Source organism: Phaseolus vulgaris, chromosome 9 (genome assembly GCF_000499845.2).
Source record: "Phaseolus vulgaris cultivar G19833 chromosome 9, P. vulgaris v2.0, whole genome shotgun sequence".
Taxonomy (NCBI): Eukaryota; Viridiplantae; Streptophyta; class Magnoliopsida; order Fabales; family Fabaceae; genus Phaseolus; species Phaseolus vulgaris.
In genome coordinates, this window is record NC_023751.2 from 23,147,849 (window position 1) to 23,159,334 (window position 11,486).

The 11,486-nt window shown below is 30.8% G+C and overlaps 2 protein-coding genes across 2 annotated transcripts; one reads left to right on the forward strand and one right to left on the reverse strand.

Moving 5' to 3' along the window:
- Positions 1–434: 434 nt before the first annotated feature.
- LOC137821752 (uncharacterized) lies at positions 435–2,430 on the reverse strand. The gene is made up of 2 exons (XM_068626500.1): positions 993–2,430; positions 435–882 (listed from the first exon to the last, which is right to left on the reverse strand). The coding sequence occupies exons 1-2, from the start codon at positions 1,544–1,546 to the stop codon at positions 855–857; spliced, it is 582 nt and encodes a 193-aa protein (XP_068482601.1). The 5' UTR covers positions 1,547–2,430; the 3' UTR covers positions 435–854.
- Positions 2,431–5,804: 3,374 nt separating this feature from the next.
- LOC137822890 (NAC domain-containing protein 104-like) lies at positions 5,805–7,003 on the forward strand. The gene is made up of 3 exons (XM_068627907.1): positions 5,805–6,003; positions 6,138–6,412; positions 6,617–7,003. Exons 1-3 carry the CDS (start codon positions 5,841–5,843, stop codon positions 6,788–6,790), a joined length of 612 nt encoding a protein of 203 aa, XP_068484008.1. The 5' UTR covers positions 5,805–5,840; the 3' UTR covers positions 6,791–7,003.
- Positions 7,004–11,486: the final 4,483 nt, after the last annotated feature.

Sequence of the window (11,486 nt, forward strand, 5' to 3'; positions counted from 1 at the left end):
ATTCTTTTAATTTTCTTATTCAATTGATTTTCTACTTCCGCTTTATAAGTTAAAAACTTGTCAAAAGCTTCATCCTTATGTTTAATTAAATACACTTTGGTGTATCTAAAAAAATCATCTATAAAAGTTACAAAATAATTTTTACCACCTCTAGACATGGTTTGTTTTAAATCAGCAAGGTCGGTATGTATTAAACCAAGAATTTCAGTTTGATGTTCTACAGAGTGACATGTTTTCTTTGTTATTTTAGATTCTACGCATTCATCACATTTACTACTTTGTTTGTCATGCATGTTGATTAATCCTAGTCGTTGCAATTTCATAACATACGAAGAATTCACATGTCCTAATCTAGCATGTCATATATCATACGAGTCAACAACATAAGCAGAAGATTCATAATTTCATAAATGTTTAATACAAAAAGGCCTTGATCACAATATCCCTTTTCCACAAAAACATTGTTTTTTGTCATAACAATCTTGTCAGATTCAAATGACACTTTAACCCCAACTTTGCTTAGCAATGCCACAGAGATCAAATTAACTCTAATTGATGGCACATGTAGCACATCACTCAAAGCCAGAGTTTTACCAGATGTGAGCTTCAGAAGAACTTTTCATTTTCCTAGGACAGGAGTTGTCCTGGAATCACTAAGATATACTTGTTCTTCTCCATCCCCAACACTTGTGTAGGAGGTAAACACATTTCTGCTTGCACAAATGTGTCTGGTAGCCACAGAGTCTACCACCCATTTGCTCACATTTGTCACAAGATTTACTTGTGAAACGACTGTCACAATTGTATCTTCCCCTTCGACTAGATTTGCCTTAGGAGGATAGTCGTTTTTAGCCCTATGTCTGCATTGAGGTGCATGATGACCTGGTTTTCCACAGACAAAGCAATTATTCTTTTTCTTGAAAGTGGGGTTAGTTCCACTGGAGCGAGAGAATTTATTGTATTTCTTTTTATGATCAAATTTTTTCTCATACCTTTTTGGAGCTAGTTTGTCTTCTACCACTTTTGCTTTGGCAGACAAAGTTTTGGCCTTCGCAGCAGCATACTCCTTTCTGTTTGTGTCTTCGATGATGATGTGGGTGATCAGATCTGATAGTGACATCTGTTTCTGTCTGTGCTTCAGTTGTTGTTTGTAATCCGTCCAAGATTGCGGAAGCTTTTTGATCAAGAGTTCAGACACGAATTCATCCGGCAAGGTTATGCTTTTAGTTTTGATATCTTTAATCAGCTTGTGATATTCGTTTATTTGGATTTTGATGTCTTTGCCTTCGATCATCTCCCAGCGGTAGTAATTTGCAATTATGAACCTTTTTCTGACGATGTCTTCGGCAGTATATTTGAGGATAAGAGAATCCCAAATATCTTTCACATTCTTATAAGAAGCATAGACATCGAACAGATCATTAGATAAAACACTGAGTAAAGTGTGACGACATACCTTATTTGCATGGATCCAATCATCAACTTGCTTCGTAACTGTGGTTGAGTCGGGTTTGGAAGTTGTAAGTGCAAGAGCAATTCCGTACATGTCCAATAGGGTGGACACGCGTTCTTGCCAACGTCAAAAATTCTGACCAGTGAAGACTTCAATTTTGGAGACATCTGGAAATGATTTCGCAAAAATGGTTTGCGTTGCGGAAACAACATTTGATGTTCCCGGAGCAACGTTGTTGTTGTCCGTATTTTCAGCCACAAGTCCTTACGATTGTAGTAAAATAGGCTTTAAAACTCGAACAAAAATTGGTTTCCCGAGACGTGAGTAATCACTGTCCGTAAGGACTTATCCGCAGTGTATTGCGCAAGTCCCCCAGAATACAACATGACCTTCCTGGTAATTTTCGAGGATCAGAACTAGCAAGTTTCTCTTTAAAAGAGCAATACTCAAATAGAACCCAGAAATATTATAATTATAAAAAATGAGGAGAGAGAAATTAAAAAGGAAAAATGGAGAAGGAAGAAAATGGTGAACGGAGGGTTTGAAGAAGATGAAGAGGTGAGTGTGAGCTGCGTTTTCTGAAGGAGGGGAACCCTTGTTTATATAGGGAAAAAAGTAACAGCCCAAACGGCCACAACCCACGTTCCAGCAGCCATTGGTGACACTATTTCAGGTTCCAACTGCACAACTTCTTCAACCTCCGAAAATCCAACAATGTGGAGGCGTAGAACTTCCAAGTTGTGCAGCACAATTCAAGGTGGGGAAGCCAACGTCTGCTTTTCAAACTTGGAGTCATTCTCCGCTTCACCCTGCTTTCGAAATTTCCTCCAACATAAGCATCGAAAGATTAGGATTTATGCTCATATCTGTTTTTCAGTTTTTTATTTTGCAAAACTGATTTTGTTTACAAGATCATGTCCATCCATGTTAGTATAATATATTTTTTATTCTTAATTTATCACTTTATTTATTTTAAACATTTGATATATATTTCTTGTTTTATACTTTGTCTTTGATTATAATTTTCATGGCAACATTATCCACAGTAAAAGGACAACATGAAATCTTCATTGCGTGGAAGAAAAAGCACGTATCTGGCAACTGGCATGTCAAAAGCGGACACAGAGGTATGTAAAAGGTTACTGTAGACATGTTTTTGCTCCCACGATGAAAGGTTCTTTGGCACTACCAAACAAAACTCCACTGATATTCTCCACTTTCTATTGTTTTCATGCATGGTTTTGAAGGGCCACGAAGGCATTGGAGGATAAGGTTTAAGTGGCAGTATCCCAATGATAATAAAAAAGCTAACACACACAGTAAAACACTTGTCTTGGATCAAACCTAGTGCTTCCTTAAAGTGACCTTCCAACCACTTCAAGATCGACCAGGAAGCACATATATAACTTTATCTTTTTTTTAAGCCTTAATGATGGCTTATGATACTAAGCCACCAAGTTATTTGTCGACTATTATTGGTTTCTTCTTTACGTAAATACAACCAAGTTCCCACTAAGACTCATTATATTCTTTTCTTATATTGTCCTTATTGAGTACCGCAATAGCTTTATTATAGAAACTATATTTTGGTTTTGCTAGAATAAGACAGTTTTGTAAGAGATGAAGTTGTCCACATTCTTGGAATAATATGCTTCTTTTTTTAGTCATAATTAAGCAGAAGACTATGATGAATTTACCCAAGTGATTAAAATCTTATGCTTACACAGATGTGAAAACAATTTAAGTGATCATGAGGAATCACAAATTTGTCAGATCAAGGTAATTATAACATTGTAAATATGAAATTCTGGCTTTGATTATAAAAGAAACATGTGAAAACAGAGAAAAAAAAATAAGACATTGAGAACAAAAGACCATTTTAGAAAAGTTGTTGTGTCTTAAGTTGACCCATGCATAGGATTCACTAGAAGCCCAATTATGGGTACGGTGGAACTCTTCGAGTGTAGCAAATGATTGAAGTAAATCAGAAATGGATTTGGGTTTAGAATTAGTGATATTTTAGGGTGTCAATTGTACGTTGTTGTAACTTTTTGCAGAAGCTAACTATAATGAAAGGTACGTGAGAACATATGGCGCAAGGATGAGCAATGAAGGTTTCATTTTGACGCGTGTGGCTTAAAGGAACCCTTTTTCACGTGTCAGTGGCACGTCGTTCACACACTGGTGAAATTATTCTGACCACATCAGATATCAGATGTCTCTACACTGCTATCTATTTTTCTATGATTACTTTTTCTACTTGTGTTTTCCTTACAGATGGCAATTTTCTTTTATGAAAGATCGCAGTCGATTGTAGGTAATGTATTGGTGTCTCATCATTGAAGAAAGGATCGTAGAAAATTAGTTGCCATGGATTTAGTTATATTGGATATTAGACTATCCATTTAAATGATTTGTTAGATTGTTCAGATATTAAACGACACTAGGTTTGATAAATAGAAAATGTGAAATTTATATTTGTATATTTTGATGATAATAAAAAGTAATTGAACAATTTATTTATATTTGATTCTTCTAAGAATGTTTTGTATAACCGTAGTTTTTAGTAAATTTTCAGGGTTTCCAATATGCATGAGCATATATTTATGATAAATGGTATTGATTGATTGGTTGTATAAAAAAATTTAGATTAAATATATGTAGTTTATATGTGACTTAATAATATAAAAGTGGTTAGTGAAAGTTACAATATATGTTGATACTTATACTTACGAGTGTTTGTAATTTTCTTTATGTTTGAAGGTTTTATAATTGTGTTGCATGACTAACATATTTTTTATTAAATGATTTTTTTTAATATATATTTTTACTAAAAACACGTTTAATCGAAATATTATATCTAGAAACGAAAATATTTCAATATATAAAATGTTGACCATATATTTTGTTGCATATGTCTAAAATCTATGTTTTCCTAAATATATTTGCTCAAATTAAATCTTCCAAATATTTTTTTAATATATTGTGAATGTATGTAATCTTTTTTAAACATAAACAATTTGAAAATATGAACTACTATGTTTCTTTACCACATATTTATATGGAATGAAAATATTTTCTAATCATGTTTTAATTTTGTACACATATTTCAAATATTTTTAAATTAGTTTCTTAAACAAATTTAAAGCAAGATCAAATTAAAAGATTAGAAATCCAAACTTTTTGTTTTGAGGATCTATCATCAAATAGATAAAGATATGAAGATATTGTAATTACCCAAAATTAATTAATTAAAGTATCAAATAATAGATTTGAAAAGCTATATATAGGTACTAGAGGTGAAAATGAAAGGTAGGCAAACCAAGTAATAAAAACTACACTAGTAATCTTGCTGAAAATACAAGATTTGCAGTAGTGTCTAATTTAGTCATTAGAGTGTCTAATCTTTTGGGTTGAGTGTAAAACAATTGTAATTCTTTACTTTATGAAGTTATACTAGTGTGAATATTCTTTGTACTCTCTTTAAGAGTGTTTTTTATTTATTTTTTTGGACAGTTTTTAATATCTGGAGGAGGTTAAGAATGTGTAACCTATGAATGTGTGAACACTCTTTATAATATGGAGAGGTGAGAATATCCGTTGTAACCTAGAGAGATAAAAATACTCATTATAACCTGAAAAGATAAAAATACTCGTTGTAATCCAGATAATTTCTTAAATAGACTACATATAATCTGAATTTGAGTTAATCAAAATAATTTATGTAATAATCTTTTATTATTCTTGTCATTGCTCATATTTTATGGTTTGCTCTATTTTTCTTATTAAACAATCTGTTTAGACAATTTTGCTAAAGTTGCAAACAAAATTCAGACTATATTCAAACTGTTGTAAAGTAAGATCCACCTATAGATATCATTAGTTTATGTATAGAACATTGGTGAGAAATATCTCATCATAACCCTTGTGTGTGAAATCTGCATGCAACTGCAATGATTAGTGGGTGGGAAAGCGTATTGTCATGGTTTATGGCCGTTAGGTTAAAGCAACAGATAATTAAACAAACGTGAAAATTTTTAATGCACCATGCACAAAACCAGATGTGGGTCTCATGTTCCTTAATCCTTATCCTTCCTAATTAACTAACCATACACTAATTTAATGATTTAATGTTAACTTAAGTTGTAATTTTCGCTGGCTTCTTTTGATAGCTTCCTTGGCCGGCATTGCCCTTCTTAATAGGTCCCACTTTCTTATCATGCTTTTACACGTAGCGCCGCCTTTCTTACAGCAACTCACTCAAGTTTTGAATAATAATAATAATACTAACAAAAAACTTTCTCTTTCTCTTTCTCTATCTCTTGCTATTTTTCATTATATATATTCACAAATTAAAACTGAATTATCAAATTCAAGAACATAGAAGATGGAAGATGCAAGTTTCAACCTTCCTCCTGGGTTTTTCTTCTCTCCAACTGATGAAGAACTCGTTCTTCACTTTCTCTATTGCAAGGCTTCTCTTATTCCATGTCATCCCAACATAATCCCAGACCTCGATTTCTCTCGGCTTCATCCTTGGGAACTAAATGGTATGTTAACTTCTGTTCAAGTTTTCAAAACTATATATATATATACATTATATATATGTTATGATGATATATAACAATGGCATGACCATTTCTTGTGTGTTATTCATGCATGCATATGTTTATACTCTATACAGGTAAGGCTTTGTTAAGTGGGAATCAGTACTATTTCTTTACCAAAGTGAATGAAAACAGAACAATGGAAAATGGGTGTTGGAAGGAAATAGGTGTCACTGAACCTATATTTTCAACTTTTGACGAGAAAGTGGGAACGAAGAAATACTTGGTATTCCACATTGGTGAAGAAGCTCCACATGGTACTGAAACCAATTGGGTAATGCAAGAATATCATATATGTTCCTCTGGGTTTGACACTGCGTCCTATAGAAGTTCTAGGAGAAGAAGAAAACATGTAAGTGACTTTGTTTTATTCATTTGTTTAAGCTAATTAGAGGAGAATTAAGAACATACTTTTTGTATTAATCGTGAGAGAAGTTAATTAAATAAGATGTGAGTCAAAGTTTTATGCTCGTTAATTATTAAATTTGAGCTGAAAAAGGGAGTGAGTTAAAGAATATTAATTTTTCATTTAAGTAATGTTGTTGTCCTAACACAGGATCAAAGTTGGAGCAAGTGGGTTTTGTGCAGAGTTTACGAGAAGATGAGGTCTGAACAAGGTGTAAACAGCTATAGCGATGATGACGATGAGAGTGGATCAGAGCTTTCATGGCTAGATGAAGTTTATCTGTCCTTGGATGATGATCTGGAAGAAATTGTCATGCCTAATTAGATTGAATATTGTATACTTATATATAAAGACTTGTTCTTAATTATAATTTTGAATTGTTTGAAATGAAGGGGGTTCAATGATGGCCTTTTTTACATGCAAATTAATGGCAGAGTAAGGTTCAAATCGAGTATGTAGTAGAACAATGCCAATATCTCAGGATGTGTTTTGTTCATGAAATTGAAATTTTGGCTTTAATTTCTAAACCATATAAAATTTGATTTGTTTAGAATTATAATTTTATATTTGGGTTGTGCTAATTATCAGTATTAGTTAAATTTAATTAAAAAACTTAATTAAAAATAGGCTTTTCTAATATAAAGCAACTATATAACTAATTCTTGTTTCCACCGAGGTATATTTTCACCTTTTAGATTTTTTTTTATGTTAACTTATTAGTCAATTAATTTAGCAGGTTAGTAGGTTAGATTAGTAAGCTTAGATTAGTAAGCTTGTTCTGCGCTTTTTGATACAGGTTGCGGGCCGATCCACATGACTGATCCTGCATTATCATCCCTAATATTTATGATTTTTCCTTTTCATCTTATCTATTTTTTCTTTAGAAATGATTGAAGCTAGAAGTAACATTGGCAAAGGGTGACTGCTAAAAAAATACATTTTATATAAAGTTATGGTATAATTACCTCTTTGGTCCCTACATTTAAGGTCAATATTCAATTTACTACAGTGGTTTTTAAAAAAATCAATTTGGTCCTAAGTTTTTTTAAAAAGTATAAAATTTGGTCCCTTTTGTTAGATTGGCATGAACGGCGATAACTGGTGAGTACGTGGCAGAGTGTGTGACATACAAAGTGACAGTTTTATTTACAGGTGTCTTCAGGTGTAATCTAGTATTCTAACACTCTTCTCCATTATGATTTCATTTAAATTAAATTATTTAACTGAATTAAATTCATTCATAACCCAAACCAAACGACAAGAAGAAGAAAAAAGAGCTTTATCTGAACCAATCAAAATTGAATCCTAAGTTTCTTTGTAGTAGTGTTGAATACAAGAGAAAATGTGAAACCTAGTCAATTGATGAATCTGAGAAAAAAAAATTAAAACATAAGGATCCACCCACTAAAGAAAAAAAAAAGAGAAAATTGATGTAAAGAGGAAATTGAATTGAAGATTTGCAATTCCACATTTGATATTGTTGCTTAAGAGAATGTTGTTGAGTTAAGATATTGAAATTTCAGCCTTTTCAAAAAATAAAAGGGCCTCCAAAGCTTTGTTGGTGAAGAAACAGAACAATGGAGGAAGAAGAAGACCAACAAGATCTTCCAGATTTAGTGAAGAAGCGAGTCCACCGCTTCCTCTCTCAAAACCTCCCCTCCAATTCCCCACCGCTAAAGCTAGCTCCCCCAAATTTTGAAACTCTATCCACTACGCCCTCCGCCTCGCCATCCACGCCCACTCCGCTTACACACTCTCCTTTGCCAACCTCTTCTCCAAATTTGCCTCTAAAACCCAAAACGACAACAATAAATAGGTCTTGGACATCAACATTGTATTGCTTGACGAACCAAAAGACGGTAACCACGAGAAATTGAACCTGCACGAGTTGTGATTTCACTTATGAGTTTTGGATTAGGGTTTGTGCAAATGGAGAGGTGATATTTGCTTATGAGTTTGGGATTAGAGTTTATGCAGATGGAGAGATAATATTCAAAAGTTAAAAATAAATATAATTAATAATTAATTATAAACATGGAATAATGCGTGGACTCAATTTATGCATAAATGTCCACATTATGCACCACCTCTTCACCACTTAATGTCGTTCATGTCAATCTAACAAAAGGGACCAAATTGCATACTTTTTAAAAAAACTTGGAACCAAATTGATTTTTTAAAAAATCATTGTAGTAAATTGAATATTGACCCTAAATGTAAAGACCAATGTAATTATACCAAAAGTTATTTATTAGATTTTACGTCGATGTAGATGTCACCATTGTAGAAAGTGAAACATATTTTATATCGATTTTAAAAATTAATCGATATATAAAAGCGTATTTAAAAGAATTAAATAAAAAAAAGTAAATACGACACTTATTACATAAATTATTCCATAACCAAAGTAATATCCCATCTTTTTACATGGTTGTTCTCGGAACCAATGTTATATTCCTTTTTTACATGGATTATTCCCAAAACCAATGTAATAGCATTATAAGGTTACATATGACTTTAGTAAAGGCCCGTATTACATTGATTATCGGTTATGACCATAATCGATGTAATATGTACCCTTTTACATCATTTCATTCTTTAACCAATGTAAAATGGATAATATGTAATATGTTATTTTTTTTAAATAATTACGTTGATGTTAAATCTAGCATCACATACAAATAAAACTATCTCACAATGGAGAGACACAACAATATTGACACATCATCCAAAGTGATGGTATCTCACAAATAGGGAGGTGGAAACTGTTGGTGTTGCGGTGCCACATTTTCACAAAGGCTTATATGAGACCTTTATCAGCAGTCTCATAGCGAATGTTGCTCAGTGACAACAACCCAATGTTAAGCACCACAACCTCAATTTGGGGATAAGGATTCCAAGCTTACTTAACTTACGTTCGTGGGAGACCAACTTCAATTCCTTCGATGCTCACCCTCTCACATTCTACAGGCCAGATGATCAACGTAAGCTAATAACAACGGCGTATGAGCATGTCCCTCCAACAAATCCTACTTGCTCATTGTGTCCTAAAGTAGTTGATAGCAACACATCTGCATCAATGACAATGACAACTTATTCCCTACCCCTTCTATGGACCACATTAGTGCACAAAACACATTCTACAACGACATATAGGTCAGTTAATTGAGAACCGGTGCAAATAAAATATTTGCATATATTACACCGGTTGTAAGGACCAACCAGTGTAATATGTTCTTTTCAGAGTAAAAAAAAACTTAATTTTGGCGTTAGACATATTACACCAATTGGTCCATCCAACCAGTGTAATATGTCTTATAGAGTAAAAACCAGCAATTTAAAATTAATTAGGTTTGACTTTAGACATATTACACCGGTTGGTCCATCCAATCAATGTAATATGTCTTTCAAAGTAAAACAAAAAGTTTTAACAAAATAATAGTTATATTACATCTGTTGTTATTCAAAACCAGTGTAATATGTTTATTTATCCTATTTTTGTGTCTTGCTCTCTCACTGCTCACTTTGCGCTAAAACAAATTTCTCTTTGTCTTGTAGTCTCCATTGCTACTGTCATCATTGCTACCATCGCTGCCTCCACCGTTCCTTTTTCCATGTCTTCCTCGTCATAGTAACCCAACAAAATGTCATGGTTTAATCAGTACAAGAAAAACGCGAATTATATACGGATTATTACATACGGATCAAAATCTGTATGTAAAATCAACATTAGATACGGATAATACGGATTACATCCGTATGTAACTTTGACACCATAAAACAAAAATCTGCAACGGATGGAATTCGAACACAGGTTCCTTTAACCACTACAACAGTCAACTTCTTTTATATTATTATGATTTTTATTATACTTATTATTAATAATAATACTAATAATACTAATAATATTAATAATACTAATAATACTAATAATACTAATAATACTAATAATATTAATAATACTAATAATATTAATAATACTAATAATAGTAATAAAACTAATAATACTAATAATATTTTATAATACTAATAATACTAATAATATTAATAATACTAAAAATATTTTATAATACTAATAACATTAATAATACTAATAATATTAATAATACAAATAATATTAATAATACTAATAATCTTTTATAATATTAATAATACTAATAAAATTAATAATACTAATAATATTAATAATATGAATATAATATTAATAATATTAATAATATTAATAATATAAATAAAATGAATATAATATTAATAATATGAATATCATAATAATATGAAATATAATATTAATAATATGAATATAATATTAACAATATTATTAATAACATTAAAAATATTATTAATAATATGAATAATGTTAATAATATGAATATAATATTAAAAATATGAATATTGAATATTATATTAATAATATGAATATAATTTATATTATTATTATTGTAAATTGTATAAATTATATTAATAATAATAAGTTTAAATTATATTTATAATAATAAGTATAAATTATATTAATAATAATATGTATAAATTATATTAATAATATGTATAAATTATATTAATAATAATAAGTATAAATTATATTAATAATAATATGTATAAGTTATATTAATAATAATAAGTATAAGTTGTATTAATAATAATAAGTATAAATTATATTAATAATAATATGTAAAATTATATTAATAATAATATGTATAAATTATATTAATAATAATAATTAAAAAAGATAATAATAATAAAGATTTTTTTTTTTTGCATTACATACGGATTCTCCGTATGTAACGCTTACCTACGACAGTTTTATATACGGATTTTTGCTCGTATGTAATCTGTATATAAACCTGTTTTACATACGGATTTTGGCTGTATGTAATTCCAATTTTTCTTGTAGTGAATGTTGACATTCAATTTTTTATAGCAAAAGTTTATTTTTTTAGGTTTTATCATGGATCACTGAAAGGGTATTGCTCTGGAGTCATCTGCAGGTATCCATGAACACAAAAATTGGACTTCTGACATG

What these genes read in the sequence shown, in the direction of transcription:
- LOC137822890 (XM_068627907.1), top strand. Translation starts at nt 5,841, where the DNA reads ATGGAAGATGCAAGTTTCAACCTTCCTCCTGGGTTTTTCTTCTCTCCA. An exon ending in TCATCCTTGGGAACTAAATG is followed by an intron (nt 6,004 to 6,137) that starts GTATGTTAACTT and finishes TACTCTATACAG; the next exon opens with GTAAGGCTTTGTTAAGTGGG. An exon ending in CTAGGAGAAGAAGAAAACAT is followed by an intron (nt 6,413 to 6,616) that starts GTAAGTGACTTT and finishes GTCCTAACACAG; the next exon opens with GATCAAAGTTGGAGCAAGTG.
- LOC137821752 (XM_068626500.1), bottom strand. Translation starts at nt 1,546, where the DNA reads ATGTACGGAATTGCTCTTGCACTTACAACTTCCAAACCCGACTCAACC. An exon ending in GACAAACTAGCTCCAAAAAG is followed by an intron (nt 883 to 992) that starts GTATGAGAAAAA and finishes GTGGAAAACCAG; the next exon opens with GTCATCATGCACCTCAATGC.